This window comes from Trichosurus vulpecula, chromosome 2, assembly GCF_011100635.1.
Source record: "Trichosurus vulpecula isolate mTriVul1 chromosome 2, mTriVul1.pri, whole genome shotgun sequence".
NCBI lineage: Eukaryota > Metazoa > Chordata > Mammalia > Diprotodontia > Phalangeridae > Trichosurus > Trichosurus vulpecula.
Genome location: NC_050574.1, coordinates 272444205 through 272466622, shown reverse-complemented (window position 1 = coordinate 272466622; position 22418 = coordinate 272444205). Strand labels below are relative to the sequence as shown.

The 22418-nt window shown below is 40.9% G+C and overlaps 1 protein-coding gene across 1 annotated transcript in view; it reads right to left on the bottom strand.

Moving 5' to 3' along the window:
- The window catches only part of SMIM35 (small integral membrane protein 35), a 28712-nt gene extending 6643 nt beyond the window's left edge, over positions 1-22069 (bottom strand). Inside the window, exon 1 of the mRNA XM_036744058.1 lies at positions 22039-22069. Coding sequence (XP_036599953.1) covers positions 22039-22069 — 31 coding nt within the window. The remainder of the gene's footprint in view (positions 1-22038) is intronic.
- Positions 22070-22418: the final 349 nt, after the last annotated feature.

Sequence of the window (22418 nt, the reverse complement as noted above, 5' to 3'; positions counted from 1 at the left end):
CAGAAGACAAAAAGGAAGTTGTAGCTAAATGAGGAGATGGCTTCCAGGGGACCTGAGAGAGCTGGCCAACTTGGTGTTGTCATTCATTCAAAAGCAACAGGAAAAATCATTTCATGAGACATCTGGTCACCTCAAATGAAAATATTTGTTAAGAGCATTTATAAAAATACCGCTATGAAGATAATTGCTTCAAAGGGCGAGGAGGAGACAGTGACATTCCAGATCAGGAACTTGATAAGACACTCCAAATTCAATCAGTATATACTCAGAAAATTTTATTGGCATCTTTTGTTTTCACATGATCCTTATTTCTAAGTGTCTTCCTGTCCAGGACCTGTACCCAGTGAATTGTCCCCAAAGAATACTAAAGAAAGGAGGAGGAAAAAGTTCAGCAAAACCAGCCAACACATCACCCAAGTCTGACAGTATATGCAATGTTCTATGCTCATAATACTCCACCTTTGCAAAAAAAAAAAAAAGGTGGGGGGAAGAAGTTATGTCTTCCCCTCTCTCCTTCAGGGCAAAGCTTGGTCATTACATGTAATCTCAGTGTTCAATTTGGGCTTTTTGTTCTTTCCATTTATACTGCATATACCATTTTCCTGAGTCTGCTTAAAATTAATATATCCTTTAAAATTCAGTAACATCAATGCAAAGGTGAGTATAGAGCAGAATATTGGAAAATACATTAGAAAATGTGGCTAGCAGCTTCATGCCTGTATATCATGGATAATTTCTTCAAGAAAAGAATCAGAAGGCAATGGACATGATCACTCATTAAACAATGCTATATTTATTATAAATTATTATTAAATATATTATTATAAATATTAAGCACCTACTATGTGTCAGGCACTGTGCTAAGTTCTAGGGATATAAAAAGAGGCAAAAGATAGTCCCTGCCTTCAAGAAGTTCACAATCTAATGGATAATGAGCACCAAATTATTTTATAAAAAAACTAAATTGATGATATCTACATAGGCAGGTAGTGACTGGTTATCTATGGGTCCCATTTTTTAACCAGCTGTCCATATATAATTAGATCACCCACTTATAACAAAAATCAAACTCTATACCAAACTAGAACAAAGAATAAAAATAAGATGATACCATATTACCAAAATAACTGTAACCTAATCTATTTAACCAGAAGCCATTGACGACCCCAAAATGAGAAACAGATTTTTTTTAAAAAACCACTTTGACAGAGACAACCATCACTTCCTAAGGAAACTTAACTGATGCAAATCATTTGCCACAAGTAAGCCAAAAAGAAAAGAAACCAACCACTTCAGCTAGCAAACATTTGATCTCCCTGCCAAGTAGAGATATGAGGCAGCCAAGTAAGGCAACACCCAACTAGAATGTAAACTTGTTTGTACAGTCTTCCAGTAGAGAATGGTGAGTTTATCAGCATTATCATCTCATGAAACAGTGAGAAGCAACAGGGCCAGAAATACATTTACAAAGAGCTTGATGAGAGACCCAACCAAAAGAGATAATCCCAAAAGCATTTAAGCATGAAATTGGAAGCAGGAAGACAAATATGAAAAATGAGAGAAGATTGTCAAGACAACTATAACAAGACTATTCTTTCTACTGTTAACGGAATTTTAAATGCATTCCAGATTGGACTGGTTTCAAACCTGGAGATGGCCAGAGACAAAACTGAGCAGGCCAGAGATGGGTGTGTCAGGAATCACGTAGCTGTTTAATTAATTAATTTGAATGAGGAATGTGGTTTGCAAACCTGAAGTTTTCCTGAGAAGGAGAGCTCCTCATGCTGGAATAAAGACAAAGTTTTTATACATAAATCATGAGTGGGGAGGGGAGAGGAGAAGGTGGATTACAACACAATCATTCCTAGGTCTCCAGTGGTTTCCCACAGCAAACCCACGAGTGCAGGACAATATAGGTGTTCTCCAGTCCTGTGGGAATAGTTCTTAAGTTGATTGTCTCAACTCTTGGGGGTTGTGATTACTTAGTCAGGTTCAGAACCAGAGTTCTGTGATGGGAACAGGTTTTACAATCTTTGATTCACTTCACTCAAAGTGCACAAGCATAAGAATGTAGGAATTACGAACATGTCAAAACTTCTTGATTAATCACCCTAAGCTGCAGGGTGAATCTCTGACTCCCAAGCCAGAATCTCCTGGGAAAATGGGAGCTCTGAGAAATCAAAATGATTAGTATATTCATTACACATATCATATTGATCAATATGAGAATCATAAATCCCTTTACACTACCCCTAACCATATGAGAGGCAGCATGGTACAGTGAAAAGAGAACTGGCCTCAGTGCCTGGAAGGCCTGCGTTCCAGTCCTGTTCATGACGCACAGACTGTATGTCCCTGAGCAAGCTGCTCAGTCTCTTGGTGCTCCAGGAAGCTCTCAACAATGATAAATCTAAGTTGAAGAGAAGGTGCTGACTCCACCAGTGCTGGTAGCTACCTCGGGAACTCCCGTAGCAATGAAATCTCTAATGAAAACGGGGCTACAAAGGTATTCTCACATTATAGTTCCCAATATGCTATATGAGAATATAGAAATGGCACTAAAGAAGACAGAGAGAATAGGAGGTTCAACCTAAGGGAAACACAGGAAATCCAGTTTTGGAGACCTTCAAGGGAGAGATCTCAAGATACCTGGAGAAGAGGACACAAAATATACAGAAACAATCACAGGTATCAGTGATGTGCAGTGGAGAAAGGGCTGGATTGGAGTCAGAAGACCTGACCCAATTGCAACTCACTCTATGTTCCTTCTCAGGCTCTGACTACACTCTCTGACCTTCCCCATCTTGAACTTTTGGCTAACCTGTTTAACTCTACACTGTCCTCTTCTTTCAAGTCCCTTGCCTCTTCACCCTATTGAAGACCTTGTCATGCCAAATCCTAGCCTTGTATTACTACTACCATGTGCCTTCACTCCTACTCATATGCTGCCGAACAAAGCTAGAGAAAATCAGGAAACCATATTGGCTGGGTCCACTACAAATTTATATCACATAATCTCAACTGGGCCCTGACTATGGCAAGGCAATCCTTTTATACCTCCCTAATCAATTCATTGCCCCACTCACCACAGTAGTTTTCTGAACTTATTCATCCCTCCTCCAACTTTTCATGGTTCTTCCTCCTCTCTCATTCTCTCAGCTGAGAACTTTGCCTCATATTTTACTGGGAAAAAATGAGACCATTCTCCAAGGGCTTCCTCTTCTCCCTTTCTCCTCATCTCGTATCACTCAGTGCCCTCTGCTGCTTACCCCTCCTTCACTCATGTCTCCTACGAAGAGGTGAACCTTCCTGCCAAGGCAGATCCCTCTACATGCTCAAGTGATTCCATTCTATCCTGTTTTCTCCAGCATATCTCCCCTCTATCATCCTTACTCTCGCACTAATCTTCTGTCTGTCCCTGTCTCCTAGCTGCTTACCTTCTGCCTATAAACATGCCCATGGCTCTCCCACCCTCCAAATACCCTCACTTGATCCATCCACCCCCACTAGTTATCATGTCATATCTATCTCTCTTCCCTTTGATGGCTAAACTTGAGAAGGCCATCTACAATAAGTGACCCCACTCTTCTTAACTCTTTATAATCTGGCTTCTGACCTTATCATTCAACTGTAGTCAATATCTGTTAATTGATTGATTTAAAAGCTTTTTCCCATTCCTCATCCTTCTTGACTTTTCTGCAGCCTCTAATGCCATTGATCACCCTTTTCTCCTTGACACTCTCTTCTCTCTAGGTTTTTGGACCATTACTCTCTCTACTGGCTCTCCTCCTACCTGTCAGAACACTCCTTTGTTAGACCTTCATGCAAGTCGCTCTTGCCAACCATAGATGTCCCCCCCCCCCATCCTGGGTCCTCTTTGTTCTTTTATACTATTTTACTTGGTGATTTCATCAGTCCACATGGATTTAATTATTATCTCTTTGTAGATGTTCTCAGTTCTATTAGTCCAGGCTTATCCTTTCTCCTCACCTTAAGTCTCATATTCCCAACTGCCTATTGGACCTCTCGAACTCTATGTAGCACAGACATTTTAAACTCATGTCCAAAACTAAATGTGTTGTTCTTTCAGGGCACCACCATTCTCCCAGTCACCCACTCATAACCCTGATGCCATCCTCAATTCCTCATTCTCTTTTATCTCCCATATCCAATCAGTTGTCAAGTCTTGTCATTTCTACCTTTGTAACATCTTTTTATATGACCCCCTCCTCTCCTCTGATACATCACTACCAAGGTTCTGGTCCTCATCGCTTCACTTGTGGACTATTATGATCACCTGCTGGTTGATCTCCCCATCTCAAGTTTTTCCCTACTCCAGTCTATCCTCTATTCAGCTTTCAAACTGATCTTTCTAAAAGGCAGGTTTGGCCATGTTGCCATCCCACTCAATAAACCCTAGTACCTCCCTATTGCCTCCAAAATCAAATACAAAATCATTTTTGGCTCTTAAAGCCCTTCTTGACTTATCCCCTTCCTACCTTTTTAGTCTTTGTAGTTTCATATAAGGGTAAGGTTCATTTGATGCCCTAATCTTTCTCCTCTTCTTCCATGTTTACATACCCTTCTTACATACCCCAATTATGAGAAATAGCTAATTCCACTTTCTTCTTTCTCCTCTCCACACTAATGTATTCTTTTTAACCTCATAATAGAACTAATTTATCCCAGGTTGTCAGTTTTTCTTATTTAACTTTTTCAGTATCATTGAAGACATTAAGGTTCAGAAGGAAAATTTGTTCCCTGCCCCCCATCATGACACCAGCAAGCAGGAATAGTTTTGCTCCCACTGACTATTTTTATACCATTAATTTATTTCCTAACTTTATTGTTATTCCTAGCATTTTTAGAACTGGGTCAAATTATAGTAGGGGGAGGGATATTTTTAAAATATCAGTTTAATATTTTGTGATACAGTGATTTAAAGATATGGTTCTTCTAAGTTTATTTTATTTCCACACTTGGTTTTAATGGCTATCATAGCCACAAAAGAGACCTCGTAAAGATAAAGAGATCCAAATGGAAAAAGTGCTTCATCGGCTGCACTTTTAAAATCATGATCCTTATTTTTCAATCTCATATTTTACAAAACCTTTTTTGAAATTCAGATAGTAAATTTCAATCTTTTCTGACACTAGCTGATTTGGAAATGGAACAAAAGGCATTGCATTTTTAAATTTTTAACAAATTAAACAAATTAAATTAAACAAATTTAACAAATTAAATTTTTAGCAAATAACAAATAAGTTCAGAAGCCACTGAAACTCTTCACTTTCATTAAAAGAGGTTTGAAACTACTCTTTCCAAGCTTTTGAAGTGTACAGAAAAGAGACTTCTCATTGGTGACACACATGATATTTTGGGCAACAAAAGAACAAAATAACGGAAACATTTTCAGAAGATCACTTTCAAAACTCTCTCTCCACAGCATGAGTTTCTTTGCAAAGCAGGCACTTTTCTATGGACGGTTTACCTTGAAGAAACACGTTAAGTAAGTTTATTTTCTCAAAAAAGATCCATACTTGTCAATACAGGGAAGCCCAGCAAATGTGAAATACTTGGTTTGCTTTTGGTTTGGTTTTCCAGAAGAAAATTTCTTGATTCATCTTTAAAGGCAAAAGGCATCTTTTAAGTACTTTGCCATGAGATAACCAATGAATCTCCGTGTTGTACACAAGATGCATGACTTCTTGTCAGATCTGATTACATCATAATTATTTTTTTCTCATAATTTGACTGATGAAGAGTTCATGTTAGGGGTAAGAGAATTTTCAGCTCCATTTTTCTTGTTCATTTGTGCTCTCATTATTTATATTTTTTTCAATCTGTGTGGGTTTTTTGTTTGGGTTTGGGGTTTGGGTTTTTTTTTTCAGAAATCTTTTAAACTCACTCATCTTTTAAACTTTCCTTATGTGAAGGTGAGTTTAGTTAAAACTCTATAATATAATCCATAAATCCACTTAACTGGGAACATACAAATGGCAATACATTGCAATATACTGAAAGTGAATAAATGAGTTAGGGTACCATCGTTCAACACCGTGTTGTAGAATTTCTGCCATTCCCTCAAGAAACCTTCAATGCTTTATATGTCACTTGGCTCCCTACCATTCGGGCCAAGTTATGGCACCAGTGTGCATCCTTATATTAAGTATTAGCACACTTTACTTCCTTTCCTTTTTGGATTAACAATCAAACCTGACCTAATGTTTGATAAATGCAAAAATACAAATTACCTAGGAAATAACACCCTATTTGACAAGAATTGATGGGGAAACTAAAAAAGGAATCTGACAATTTTGGCTTATACCAACATCTTATACCATATTCCACAATAAGTTCTAAATGGATATGACTTTAACAGGAAATATCATGCCATTAATAAATTAGAAAAGAATCAGATAACACGTCTTTCACAGCTGTCAATATGGGATAAATTCTTAACCAAACGAGGGATAGAGGAGACAAAAATAGATCATTTTGATTACAAGAAATTGGAAGGCTTTTACACAAACAAACAAGAAAAAATGAAGCCAGAAGGAAGAAAGGAAACAGTGACCCAGGAATAATCTATGTATCAAACATCTCTGATGAGGGTCTGATATTCAAGCTACATAGACAAACTAGCAGAAATATGTAAGACTAAAAAAATTCCCCAGTAGATAAGTGGTTAAAGGACATGCCCAAATAGATCCAAAAAAAGGATTGTAAACTATTAACAACTACATAAAAAAAATGCCCCAGATCACTAAAAATAAAAACGCACATAAAACCTAGAGGTTTCAACTTACACCGTTGCCAAAGGTGACGAAAGATGGGAAAAGTCAATACTGGTGGGGCTATAAAAAGCCTCACTATTTCATTGTTGGTAGAGCTGTGACTCAGCCTACTCAATCTGAAAAGAAATTTGAAATTATTTGAACAAAGTGATTAAAATGTTTATACACTCTGACTCAGGGATCTCACTGCTATTAAGCAAGGAGATAAATGGTAAACAAGTGAATGAATGAATGAATCTCCACAGACACGAAAACGTGTACAGCATCCTCTTTTGTGGTAGCAAAGAACTAGAAATAAAGTAGGCACCAGTCAACTGGATAATGTTTAAATAAACTGTATGATAGGAAAGCAATTGAATATTGCTACTCTACAAGAAATTATGAATACAGAGAATTGTGAAAAGACTCATATGAACTGATTCAAAGTTAAGTAAATGGAACCTGGAAAACATTACATATAATAATTACAACAAAATAATTGCAAGGAACAATAAAACAATCAGGACTGAATCCTGTGAAATTATAATGACCAGACGTGGTACCTAAGAAGAGATGTGAAAGGACACCTCCCTCCTCTTCCTTGCAGAGGTGGGAAGGGGGGGTGGGGTGGGTTATGGAATGCTCATCAAACTTTTTCCATGTGTTGCTTAATCTTGCTGAACTATTTCTTCTTCCTTTTTTAAAAAATTCTTTAATATAAGGGATGCCTTCTGGGATGGATAGAGGATGGAGGAAAAATACAGTAGAAAATTAAGGTGATGTGAAAACAAAAGATATTAATAAAATTTATTTTTAAATGTCATAAAATAATGAAACAATCTCATCGTTCTCACTACAAGCAATAGATTTCCACTAATAATATTTAAAGTTACAATAAAAAAGGTTTTATATTAATGACAAGTAAAATTTTTTAAAATATTTTTAAATTATTTTTTATTTCATCCTATTTAATTTCTATTTTTGTTCCTATTCATTTATATAGTAGTTTCTGGGATATCCAGTTTGGCATGTCCAAGAGTCAACTGGTGATATAAGATTCATATGTCTAGAGATGACAATCAAACCAATGAAAGCTCTCTATAAAAACCAGTTCAGCTAGTATGGCCTGGCCCCCATGTTGCATGTTTGCTAAGGTTTGACTTGACCTGGAGGCCAGATATTGCTCCCCTCCCCTGCCATTTGTTTTCTTCACATAGTTAAAATTATGTTTCCTGTGTCTCTGCCCCTCATTCCTTGCACCTTCAATTCAGAAATACCTTAACTTCAGTTGTCTTGATTACCCTATTGCTTTTTCCTATGGATGATGCCTCCTATTAGAAGCGCGGTGGCCTGGAGTCAGAAAGATCTGAGCTCAAATATGGCATCAAACACTCATTAGCTGTGTGTCCCTAGGCAACTCATTTAACTTCTGTTTGCCTCACTTTCCTTGTCTGGAAAATGGGAATATTAACAGTACTTTCAGGATTATTGTGAGGACCAAATGAGATATTTGTTTTATAAAAAAAAGTACTTTGTACAACGCCTGGCACAAGGTAGGCACCATGTAAATGTTTATTCACTATTAGTACTATGCCAGTCATTTGTCTAAAACTCTGTTTGAGCCTTGAGTGTCTTGGGATAGGGCCTTGGATTGTATACTGCGTATTTTGTGTATATTGCTTGCCCACAGAATGGAGAACAGTGTCTGCCCACTTTGCTGCTTCCCATTGGCCCATCTCCCTCCCATGATTGTCAACCTGCTGTGGTGGGGTCACTCTTGGGGACACAATTTCCTCCCCTTTTGCTCTATAAAGTCACCTTAGACTAACAGCATTTCCTTTTCCTTTTGAATAGATCAAGGGAATGCCATAGGCACAGATTTAAGCAAGGCAAAGTCTCTCAAAATATCCCATGTCAGGAGTTGGTGAAGAAAGATGGGAAGTCTGTTGGAGGAAACCCTTATTACTTAAGCCTTTTCAAAGCATCAGAAAATAACCTTAAAGTAAGTTGTTGCCAAGGAGAAATCATTTAAGTTGGTGTCTGGTAAGGAATTGCAGGGCAGATAGGTGACTCAATGGATACAGTGTTGGGTCTGGAGTCAGGAAGACTTATCTTCCTGAGTTCAAATCTGGCCTCAGACACTTACTAGCTGTTTGACCCTGGGCAAGTCACTTAACTCAATTTGCCTCAGTTTCCTCATCTCTAAAATGAACTGGAAAAGGAAATGGCAAACCACTCCAGTATCTTTGCTAAGAAAACTCTAAATGGGGTCACAAAGAGTTGGACAGAACTGAAACAACAAAACAAGGAACTGGTGGCAGTGAGTATGGACTATTCTTTCCTGACTTTTGACAGTGAACGAAGGAAGGAAATAAGCACCTACTACATGCACCATGCTAAGAGTTTTACAAATATTTACAACCCCACAAAGTAGATGCTATTATATCTCCATTTACAGATGGGGAAACTGAGGGAAAAGGAAGTTACAAATGACTGACGCAGGCTCACAAAGCTATCAAGTGTCTGATGTGGAATCTGAACTCAGGTCTTCCTGACACCATACCTAGTGCTCCATCCTCTGCAGAAGGGAAGGAGGGTCAGTATAATAGCTTTATGGAGAAGCAGGTGTCTAAGGAAGGGTCTTTGTTTTTTTTTTTTGCTTGATGGATTCTTTTTTGTTTTGTTTGTTTTTTAGTGATAGGGAAGATTTGTATATGTATCTAAGCACCTGGCAAGGATTCCATTGAAAGGAAAATCATAGGATGGTAAACCTAGAACTGGAAGAGGCTTTAACTTCCAATCCAAACTTGTCATTTTTCAGGTGAAGAAATTCAGATCCAGAGAGATGAAGTAATTTGCCCATGCTTATACAGAGGATGAGTGTCCAAGCTGACCCTGAACACAAGGTCTTCTGACTCTCTTCTTACTATGAGCAAGAGTCTTCTCTGTAATCAATCCCCTTTGTCATACTGATCTATGTTTTCCCCATCTACAAAACAGAATCAGCATGGTATAGTAGAAAGAATATTGGCTGTGGACTCAGAGGACCTGGGTTCAAGCCCTACCTCTAACTCCTTCACTTTACTGAATTCCACTGATTTATTGAAGCTGGCACAGTGCTTCACATGGAACAGACAGCTTAATAAATGTTCATGAATGATCATATCTATTTCACTGCCAGGAGATCATGGCTCATGCCTTGAGTAAGGGGCACTATAAGGAAACAGCATTGCACCTTGAGTCAGAAAATCTAGGAAGAAATTCTAGTCACATCATGAGCAGTAATTTCTCCAAATCTTGGTGGTTTATTTTTTTTTTTGATTCGTTAGATGGGTATAATGCCTCACAAAGTTTTTAGTTATATTTTATATGTTAGATGGATATAATGCCTCACAAAGTTATTAGATGAGAATAATTAAAAGGGATAATACATGGAAACTGCTTTGTAACTGTGATGCCATACCAGCCATTACTATCTCTCTGATTGGCCAACAATAGGTCCCAGGCCAAGCCTGGTCATTGTTTGGGCCCTGATTGGCTCAGAATGAATGTAAACAGCAATTGTTTCTGTTTGGGTCAAAAACCCTGAGGGTTGTCCCCAACCAGAGCTATTTTTTTTTGACTAGGTAAAGAAGCCATTCTTTGGCTCGTTTCTTACAGAGCCCTAATCACTGAATGGGCATTGCCCCAGTCAAAGTGAGACCTGGAAAAGACCTTAGCTTAAAAAAGCCAAGGTCTCCCACTGCATCCTAGGCCATCTCCAGTTGTCCTGATCTGTATCTGGCCACTGGACCCAGATGGCTCTGGGGAAGAAAGTGAGGCTGGTGATTTTGCTCAGCCTTCCCTCACTTAAATCCAATTCATTTGTGTGTCATGGCATCATCTTCCTGATGTCATGGTCCTCTTTGAGAATGAAGGACAAACAAAAAGAACCTAGAATTTACAGCTTGACAAGGATGTTTCTTAGGATGGCTTCATCCTCAGAAGTCTGGCCCATCCCGAGAAGGAAGGACAGCGGACATGAGTCCTTTGGTTTATGGGGAGTCTACAGTATGTGTACTTTTCCAGAGGAAGAGAGAACAACATTGGCCTGAAGCCCTAGGCACCCTGCCTAATGGCCTGGCTACCTGGAGATGTGCCCGGCATGCTTTGGGAATGATGTCCTCTCTCTCCACCTCAACCATCACCACCCCACATACCGTGTGGAAGTCAGGAAACCCAAAGACTCTAATCAGTCAATTTCTTCCAAGAAATGAGGGCTGTAATGCATTTCCTCTTCACCTTGACCTCTTAAAACCTCTCCTTTTCCTTCAAAGCCTAGCTCAAGCAACACCTTCTTCATCAGGGGTTCTTAATCTGGAGTCCATGAACTTGATTTCAGAAGGTCTGTGAACTTAGAGCAAAATGGATAGAATGCTAGACCTGGAGTCAGGAAGACCTGAGTTCAAATCTGACCTCAAACTCTAGTGTGTGACTCTGAGAAAAGCTCTTAATAGCGGCTTTAATTTCCTTAACTGTAAAATGGGGATATGGGCAGCTGGTGGCAAAGTGGATAGAGCACTGGGCCTCGAGTCAGGAAGTCCTGAGTTCAAATGGAGCCTCAGACACTTACTAGCTGTGTGACCCTGGACAATCATTTAACCCTGTTTACCTCCATTTCCTCATTTGAAGAATGATCTGGAAAAGGAAACAGCAAACCCCGCCAGTATCTTTGCCAAAAAAACACCAAATGGGCTCACAAAGACAGGCATGACTGAAGATGTCTAACCAACAACAAACGGGGATACTAACAATACCTACTCTGCAGGATTGTCTTAAGAATCAAATGAGGCAAAGTTTGTAAAAGTACAAGTACTTTTACAAGTACTTGTAAGTATAACGGCTGGCAAATAGTAGATGCTATAAGAAATGCTCATTCCCTCGCCCTTCCCTTTAAATGGCATTGGGGGGGGGTGGAAATTATATCTTTATTTTCACTAACTTCTAACTGAACTATAGCAATTCTGTAAATTATGATCTGGCAGCTAGATTGCTCAGTGGATAGAATACTAGGCCTGGAGTCAGGAGGACCTGGGTTCAGATCCAGCCTCAGACACTTACTAGCTGTGTGACCCTGGGCAAGTCACTTAACCTCTGTTTGCCTTAATCTACTAGAGAAGAAAATGGCAACCCACTCCACTATTTTTGCCAAGAAAACTCCATGGACAGTATGGTCCACGGGGTCATGAAAAGTCTGACACAACTAAACAGCATTTTTAAAAAATCACTATTCTGAAAAGGGATACATAGGCTTCACCAGACTGTCAAAGAGATCCAGAACAAAAAAAAAGGGAGGGGGCTAAGAATTCCTAGTCTACATGAAGCTTTTTCTCATAACCCCAGCTGCTTAGTATCTTGCTCTCAAAATTACCTTATGTCATATTTATTTTGTAAATGAGGCATCCAGGTGTCAAAGTGAATAAAATTCTGGACATAAAGTCAGTAAGACTTGAGTTCAAACACTACCTCTGATACCTACCTCCTATGTGACCTTGGGTAAGTCACTTAACTCTGCCTCAGTTTCCTCATCTGTAAAGTAAGACTAATAATAGCACCTACCTCCCAGGATTATTGTGAGGATTAAATGAGGTCCTGTAGGTCAAGTACTTTGCAAACCTTAAAAGGCTATCTATTATCATTTTTATAATTTTTATCATCATCATATCTTGGGTAATGGCCCTCTCTTAAAGGCCTTCAGAATAGTAGTCCTCACCAGCTTCAGAGAAGAAGTTATCACAAGATTTGAACAGAAGGGCAAGGTTGTAGGGAGTTTTTGAGGATCCTGAGAGGCAAGAGAGAGGCTTTGTGGGGCAGCAGTATGATGGTAACAACATCTACATTTCCTTTCTTCAAAGCCAAGCCCCCATGGGAGGTGACCTCTGAATGAATAAGCGGAAAGATCTTTCTATGGCTGTATTGCGGTAGTGTTATAGTGTGTGCGGTGTGTTGTGTATTTGTGGGCACTCACTCTGGGAGCTGGAGTGCTGAGGGGAAAAATAGCTGTCCTGTACCCTGTCTTTTTTCAGCAGGTGCAACTAGCGTCCGTTTCCGATTGTGTCCTTTCATTGCGTTAAGCATTGCATTTAATGAATCTATAAAACTTTCTTGTAAATATCTGTGGTTGTCCCCGGACTTACATTTCCTGGTGTCTCTTTCTTTGAGACCTGAGAGAGTGAAAAAGTTCCAGGAGCCGCAGGAGAGGAGGTGACCTTTCATAGTGCAGGGCTGAGATCTCAACCCCCTCAGCCTATGGTTAGAGTGTTCACTCCCTAACTGGGGGCATCATCTTAAGCCACTCATAAGTTTCATAACTACACTTTTGAGATCAAAACTACTTGGAACTTGGAGCCTTTAAAAATCTGTCTCATCAAAAATGAGCCTGGCATAGTGAGCTCTAGATACATACATATGTACATACATATATATGTATATTAAAAACATATATATAACACAACATATTGTATATGATTACATATTATGTAATTCCATATAATAATATATAATGTATAACATATATAATATAAAGCATATATAGGCATGTATATATATACGTGTGTGTGTGTGTGTGTGTGTGTGTGTGTGTGCGTATGAATGCTGTATCCCCCAGTAGGGCATAAGCCCCTTTTGGTTGGGGTTTATTTTACTTTTCTTTTTATCCCCAGTTCTCAACACAGTGCCTGACACATAGAAGGCACTCTTAAAATGCTTGTTGATTGATTGAATGAATTGTCATTCATAACCTCCAAGTCTGGGGTGGATAAGTGGGCAATTGCAGCCCCAAATTCAAGATGACCACCCAAGAAACCCCAAACAGCTAGAGCTAACAGAGAGGGGAGGGAGGCACGAGAAGGTCTAGGGCAGAATCAGTCTATATAGGTGATGCCACTGAATTTTCTCTCTCCCTCTCTCTCTCTTTCAATGTGTCTCTCTGTCTCTGTCTCTCTCTCTCTCTCTTTGTCTCTGTGTCTCTTTCTGTCCCCCTCTCTCTGTCTTTGTCTCTGTCTCTCTCTTTCTGTCTCTGTGTATATGTGTCTGTGTGTGTGTGTGTGTGTGTCTCTGTCTCTCTCTGTCTCTCTCTCTCTCTCTCTGTCTCTCTCTTTCTCTCTCTTTCTGTCTCTCTGTCTCTGTCTGTCTCTCTCTGTCTCTGTCTCTCTCTCCCCCCCTCCCATGAATCCATTCTCCCCTTCTCCAGAAGCAGGGGATATGAGTAAGGCAGAAGACAGGCTGTGGCCCACAGGTGCTTCCAGTAATGTGTCCCAGTATTGAACCAAATACCCACACATGCTCGCTGATTGCCTTTTGGCTGGGAAACAGGATGCATTTGGCAAAGTAGAGACACTGAGCTGAGTAATCCTGCCGCCCCTTAGCCCTGTGTCAGCATTCCCAGCACTGTCGTGGCTCCTGAGTGCCTGCCAGAAGTCCAAGGCCCAGCCCCCAGAGCAGCCCCGGGTACTTAGCCCTATAAAAGACACTGGGGCGGGAGGGAGGGGAGAGGAAAAGAATCAATAAATCATCAGCCACTGTACCTGGTAAGGCTAAGACATAAACAATTTAAAAGCATCTTCTCCTCCAGTTTAGGACCAAGGCACTGAACTCATCAGTCATCAGAAAATGACCCCATCTGGACTTTCTGTTGATTATCCACATAGTGTTCATCCAATAGGGACAGCTAGGTGGTGCAGTGGGTAGAGTACTAGAGCTGGAGTGAGGAAGACCCACCTTCCTGAGTTCAAATTCCAGCCTCAGACACTCACTAACTGTGTGATCCTGGGCAAGTCACTTAACCCACTTTGCCTCAGTTTCCTCATCTGTAAAATGAGCTAGAGAAAAAAAAAATGGCAAACCACTCCAGTGACTTTTCCAAGAAAACCCCAAGAGTCACTGAACAATAAAGTTCATCCCATAAGCAGCAATCTGTGGCAAGCTTCCTTCCCTCTCAGAGTGCTTTCTCAGGACACCAAGTTAGTAATCCCTAAATGGATGTGGTTTACAATTGGCCTTAATGGAAGAGTAACTGCATGAGGTGTCAGGAGCCCTGGGTTCTAATCCTGGATCTGCTACTACTCCCTATCTCTGCAGCCGGAGACAAGTCACTTCCCTCTGGGCCTCAGCGTCCTAATCTGTCAGATGAAGGAGGCCAGAGAAGATGATCTCCAAAGTCCCTTCCAGCTTTAAAATTCTATGCTTTCTACCTGTCCCTCACTCACTGAGGCCACACGTCATACTGGCTAGAGCGCTGGGCATTGAGTAGGAAGGACCCGAGTTCAAAACCTGCTTCTGATCCTTGTTAGCTGCGTCCGTGGACAACTCCTTTATCTCTCTGTACCTCAGTATGCTCAACTGTAAAATGGGGATACCCGTGAGCATCAATTACCTGTGGGTACCTGCTTCACAGTCTTGTCTCGACGCTGTAATGAAGCAATGCACTCGAGTTGCTTTGCTTAAAAGTGCTTCATGACTATCAGTTACTATTGTCCCCTAGCAGTGGGGACCCGTGAGCAATTGGCTAGATGACTGAGCTCAAACTCAGGGCCTGGGATGCAGAGACAAAAGAAAAGAAATCATTCAGAGGCACTTGATCCATCCCAGCAAGAGAGAACAACTGGGCATTTGTCCTGTGGCTTGAAAGATTCAGCTCCACAGATGGCTCCCCTTCAGTTTCTAGACCCGAGAAAAAGAGAGCGTTAGGAAGTCCAGAGACAGAGCATGTGGCCCTCTTCCTTTCCTCTCCTCATAGGCAGCCCTATCTGGAGCCTGACTCAGAGCCACAAATTTACCCCTTCCTGAACATGATCGTGATTCCAGTTAGTTCTTGTTTCCAGCACTGAGTGTGTCCTGGGTGGGTGTCTGGGGTGTGTCTGCCCTTTTCCAAATCAGAATTAGGTTGGTTGGATAGATTTAGGGGTCTTTAACCGATTGGCCGGCTTATAGAGGGACGTCTGGAGTGTCTGAGTCATGTCCCAGATCTACCACTTACTAGCTGTTTAACTGTGCCCAAGACTCTTCATTTCCCTGACCCTCAGTTTCCACTTCTGTACACTGCCTACCTCAAAGTGTTGCTATGAGGATTGAATAAGATAATGGATGTGAAAGCACTTTGGAAAAAGGATAAGCCACTTTAAAATGCAGGATTATGGTTGCTGGTGATATTATTGTTACGTGGTCTTACTGCCAACTTACTCTGTCCACAATGTTCCTCAAGCTCACTGTGACGGCTGTATCTCTGAAGAAGGAGGGTGATCACATCACACCCATCAGATTAGCTAACACAACAAAATGGGGAAATGATAAATGTTGGAGAAGATGTGGGAAAATTGAAACACTAATGCATTGTTGGTGGAGTTGTGAACTGATCCAACCGTTCTGGAGAGCAATTTGGAACTATGTCCAAGGGGCTATAAAACTGTGCATACTTTTTGATCCAGCAATACCACCACTAGGTCTATATCCCAAAGAGATCATAGAAAAGGGAAAATGACTCACATGTACAAAAATATTTATAGCAGTTCTTTTTGTGGAGGCCAAGAATTGGAAACTGAGGGGAATGGCTGAACAAGTTGTAGCATATGAATATAATAGCATACTATATGCTATAAGAAATGATGAGCAGGAGGACTTCAGAAAAACCTGGAAAGACTTAAATAAATTAATTGATTATTTAAAAAAATAGGGCACTGCATGATAATCAAAAAGTAGGATGGTGGAAATAAACTTCTTTCTGTCTGCTTCTTTATGTCAAATGAGAAAAATAAATATCTTCCCTAAAAGGGCTGCTTTGAAGATGGGGATGGGGTCAGGGCGGGGAGGACATGGAACCTGGGATACTTGGAAAGGGCAGAAAGTATCTGAAGAGAAAGGGGAAGAGAGCTCACAGGCAAATGAGCACTAATTTAATCTGCACAAATCCTGTATCTATCTGCCCAGACGTCCCAATATCCACCCTGTCCCTGCCCTTCCAGACTTGGAACCACGCCCTCCAATAGACCAAAGGCCATGCTACATGTAACTGTCTCAGTTCTGGCCCTCTGTCCTGGGAATGAGCTTGACTGGCAAGAGAGCGAGTATAGGCTTAACCACCCAGGTACATCTAGGTGACCTCAGACTACGTTTCACATCTGTTCCCAATGCCAGTTGGACTATACCTCACTTTCCACTCCTTGGTCTACGAAAAGTGATCAATCACATAAATCCAATACTGTTGCTGAGTTGTTTCAGTTGAGTCCAGCTCTTCGTGACCCCATTTGGGGTTTTCTTGGCAGAGATACTGGAGTGGTTTGCCATTTCCTTCTCCAGCTCATTTTACAGATGAGGAAACTGAGGCAAATAGGCTTAAGTGCCTTACCCATGGTCACATGGCTAATAAGTGTCTGAGGTCAAATATGAACTCAGGTCTTCCTGACTCCAGATCTCATTATCATCCACTGAAGCCACCTAGCTGCCCAAATCCAAAGGGAGGGACAATCAACTGCCCTGGGTTCTAGTCTCCATCCCTGTGACTCCTCAGATAAAATCTCCCTTCCTCAGCTACCTTTTGTGGGACAGACTCTTTCATTACAAGTTGAGTTCCTTGAAAGTAGGGACTGTCTTACTTTTGTGTTTATTTCCCCAGTGCCTAGAACAGTGCCTGGCACATAGAATGCCCTTAAAAAAGTCTCTTTAATTCACAAATATGGTACAAAACTAAACTGAATTCTACAATCATATTTCACATTTCTATGGTGCTTTAAGGTTGATAATGCTTCCCTCTCAACTGGGTAAGCAAGACAAGTATTATGCAGTTTTATAGAAGAGGAAACAGATTTGACTCAAGTCTCTTGACTCCAAGTCAGCTTTTTTCTGTTTATGATATCACAGCACCTCTTTATCTTGGTATTTTCCAATGTACCTAGTACCCTGCACATAGCAGGAGTCCATAAATATTTGTTGAGCTGAACTGAAGACTAGACGTGCAGATGACAGAACTCTGAAAGAAGGAACAAGAAAGGGAAAGGAAGTGAGAATCTGAGTTTGTTTTGTTTATGGGGAACTAGAATGTGTTTGAGTATGGAAATTTCTTTCCATTTGTTTAGTGGTGGGAAGAAATTGCAAATATATAACACATTAATAAGATGGTTTTTAGAGGCAGCCTGTCATGATGTTGCTGCTGCTTTGTCCTTCATTCTTCTAGAGGACCATGTTATCAAGGAAGTGATGCCATGACATGTGAGTGAATTGGGTTTAAGTGAGGCAGGGCTGGGCGAAGTCACCAGCCTCACATTCTTCTCCGGAGCCATCTGGGTCCAGTGGGCAGATATAGATCAGGATGGTGGGAGATGGCCTGGAAGCAGTGGGAGACCTTGGCCTTTTTAAGCTAAGGTCTTTAACAGGCCTCAGTTTGACTGAATCGGCGTTCATTCAGCAATTAAGGCTAGGTAAGAAATGAAGTGGAGAATGGCCTCTTTACCTAGCCGAAAAATAAAACATCAATCTGGGAAGGGAAGACTCTCAGGATTTCTGACCAAAACAGAAACAATTGCCATTTACATTCACTCTGAGCCAATCAGGGCCCAAACGATGACTGAGTGGGACTTCACCGAGAACCTATTGTTGGCCAATCAATGAGACCCGCAGTGATTAGGACAGTGAGTCAGTCCTAATGAAGAGAGGGACAGCTTCAGTGACAGAAGTGCTGCTTTGGCACATAGACTGTGTGACCCTAGGCAAATCACTTAACTTCTCAGTGACCCAAGTTAACTCTCTAAAATGAGTTCTTAACCTAAGGTCTACAAACTTCTTGTTTTTAAATTTTTAATAATTATATTTCAATATAATTGACCTCCTTTGTAATTCTAGGTATTTTATCTTAGTCACTTAAAAGCATTATTCTGAGAAAGGGTCCATAGGCTTCACAAGACTGCCCCAGGCTTAAGGCTTAAGAATCCTGTCTCAAGCCTGTAAGTTACAGAGTACATATTGTTTCCCTGGATAGAATGTAAGCTGCTTGAGGACAAGAACTGTCTGATTTTTTTTTTCACATTGTATTCTTGGCATTGAGCACAATGTCGTTCGTTTATCCTTCATTTTCAAAGAGGACCAATGACATCAGGGGGTGTCGACTTGCGTGTGAATTAGATTTAAGTGAGGAACTGTTGCACAAAGTCGTCATCTTCACTCTTTCTTCCGGTCATTAAAGTCCAGTGGCAGGACAAAAGTGAAGACAGCTGGCAATGGCCCAGGGTGCAGTGGATGACCTTGGTGTCTTCAATGCCTGACCACGCTCTAAGCCTCCACAGGGCCTGCTTCAGCTGCTGTCATGGCCACTGAAACAAACTGTTCTCATCCACCCATTCTGCCATAGTAACATAGTAGTTCACTTAATAAATGCTTGTTGATTTATTGGAATGAGCTGTCTTAGGAGTAGTGGGGCAGTCCCTCCTTGTCAGTTTTCAAAGAATGGATGACTGCTCATTTGATATGTTGTGGATATGGGTATTGTCTGTGTATGTGTGTATCATACTGTGTATTAGTATATACTGTGCATATACTGCGTATTAGTGCTTGTAAGTTTCTTGAGGGTGATCTTAATGGACCTTTGTATCTCTAGCTTCTCAACCTACAGCTCTGAACACAGTAGGAACACAGTAAGTGAATTAAATGACCATTTTATAGATAAATAAACTGAAACTGGAGATTAAGTGACTTGCCCCAGATCTAGTCCTCTGACCCATGTCCACTGAACACAGAATCAGTGCTCTTTCTATGGCAGCTAAACTCCTCTTCCTCCTCCTCTTCTTCTTCTTGCTCCTCTTCGTCTCCTCCTCCTCCTCCTCCTCCTCCTCTTCTTTTCTGTTTCTCTCTGTCTTTCTCTCTTCTTCCATCCCTTCCTGCATTCTAACCATCTGACATTTATTAAGCACTTGCTATGTGCCAGACTTTGTGCAAAGTGTTGAGAATACAAAGACAAAAACCAAAAAACAGCCCCATCCAGAAAGTGGGGGGGGCAGGGATTCCAGCATGGGGGGGGGGGAACACTAGATAGGTAGATAGATATACACACATACACATATATATATATATATATATATGTATGTGTGTGTATATATATGTATATATGTATCTATATATAGATAGATATATATACAGAGAGAAAGAAGTAAATATATCCATCCCCTTCACAATGTAAATCAGCAACTAGATCAAAAATGAAAAATATGTCCAAGGACAGAGGCAGGAAACAGAAAAAGGCCAAGTGAAAGAAGCAAATTGGGGAAACATCTGGTGCAACTGCTCTGGGTTCTCTTTTTTTTTTTTTGGCCAGGGTTTCGCCCATTGCATTTTTTTTCCTGTGGGTGTCTTGCTTAAATAAACAAAAAAATCCTCACCCAAGGGGATGGTTTCTTCTCAGTCCACCCAGTCCACAATAGAAAGGAACCTAGCTTCCCATTTAGATCTATTTCTAGATTCTCTGAGTCACAGTACATTAGAGCAGGAAGACCCTGCTCAGAGATCACTTAACTTCTCTCAACCTCAGTTTCCATATTAATAAAATGTGGATAATAATAGCTATCACACAGATTTGTTGTGAGGCTCAAATGAGAGGACATATGTTAAGTGCTTTGAAAACTTAAAGTCTTATATAAATGCTAACTTTTATAATCGTTATCAATCTCATCAAAGTATTTGACAGATTAAAAAAAAAAGGAACACCATAGGCCCAGAGAATTGAAGTCACTTGTCCAGGCTCACACAGCTAGTAACAGGGCCAGATTTAGAATCAAGCTCTTCTGACTTCCTAGTACCTTATACCATCATTCCATACTGTCTCCCTTCTCAGATGGCATTTACCCCATTTCCCTTTGAAACCCGAGAACTAGAAAGTCACGTTTCACTAAGTTTAGTGCCAATAGCCAGGAAGGTGTCTAGGTAAAAACACATGTAGAGAACACTCAGTGGGGGACCCTGATGAGCTGGTGGCCATAATGGAGGTCTTCAAGCATTTGAAGGGCTTATACGTGGAAGAAGAATTTGTTTTTATCGGTCTCAGATAGCCAGTGGGTGTCAGATTTGGACTCTGTATTTTCTAACAGTTACCATTATCAACAAGTGGAACGGATTGCCTAGGAAGATAAATAACTCAGGGATTTTTCTCTAGGAACTTGGCTCATCTCTCTCGCTCCCTCCTCCCTCCTCCCCTCTTTTTTCTCCCCCTCCTCCTCCTCCTCCTTCTTCCTCTTCTCTCTCTGTCTCTGTCTCTCCCTCTCTCTTTTCTCTCCCTCTCTCCCTCTGTCTCTGTGTCTCTGTCTCTGTCTCTTCTCTCTCTCAATCTCTCTCTGTCTCTGTCTGTCTCTGTTTCTCTGCCCCTCTCTCTCTCTGTCCTCAATTTCCCTTTTACTTTACCTATTTATATGCATTGTGCAGGTATCCCAAAGGAGATCCTACGCTCCTTGAGGGCAGGGTCTCTTTCATTTTTCCCTTTGTATACCTAAACTCTAGTCCAGTACCTGACATATAGCAGATACTTCATAAGCATTTGTTTTCATTGACTATTGTAGTGGAGAATTCCTGTTCGGGGTGAACTTAAACTAAATTACTTTTGAAGAACCGGCCAACTGTGAGCCTGATTCTATAATGTTATGCCATAAAAATGTCCCCTATTTCTTACAGAAACAACAAATCCTGGTCATACAGCATACCCTGCTGGGGTTAGTACAGGTCAGCTCTCAGATAGCCAAGTGTGGATTATCCACATCCCCCTACACAATATACCGCCTTCAGGCTACTTGTAGCCCACCAAAGGATTTCAGGGGGCCAGAAAAAAATGTAGGTTTGCCACTTGCACACCCTCCTGTTTGTTACATGACCCACAGCAACCAACCATTGTCAGTCTGTCTCTAGTCTAACCTATCTATGATCCTAAGTTTAGCCTAATATAATTTTGGCCCCTGCCTACCGCCAAGTTGTGTATGTCTTCCCTACACCCTAACCACCAACAGTGTTCTTCTGACCTTCCTCTCCCATCCAGAGAACACAGATGAGGGAAACCAAACCCAAGTAAATGGCCAAAGCTCCTCATTTTGAGCTGGACTCATAGAACTCTCCCTTGGTGAGGAGAGGTGAGTCCCAAGCCATTGTCCATACTATGTGTCAAAGGGAATGGAAGCTCATTTGAATAAGAGCTTATGTTAAACAGGAAAAGAATAGTAAATTCGTTGGCATCAACTCTAGGGAACTTGCCTCCACTTACAGCTGGCCAGTTTGAGAGGCAAAGTGGCCATGTTCCAATAGCTGTGAGAACTAAGCCCTACAGCCAACCAAGTGAACCATATTGCCAATAACTGCTCCACCATTGAGAGGGGAGCCTTTACTAGTTGACAGGCCCTGTGCTAAATAAACACTGGTGGTGCAGTGAATAGAACACGGTCCCTGGAGACAGGAGGATGTGAGTTCAAATCCAATCTAGCCTCAGACTAGCTGTGTGACCTTGGGCAAGTCACTTAACCCCAATTGCCTCACCTCCCCCTTTCAAAAAAAAAAACACTTACAACACACATGCAATACATATGTAGAGACATGGACTTAAGAGGCTCTGGGTTAAGTCTAAAGAAGTTGACTTCTGGTTCCCTT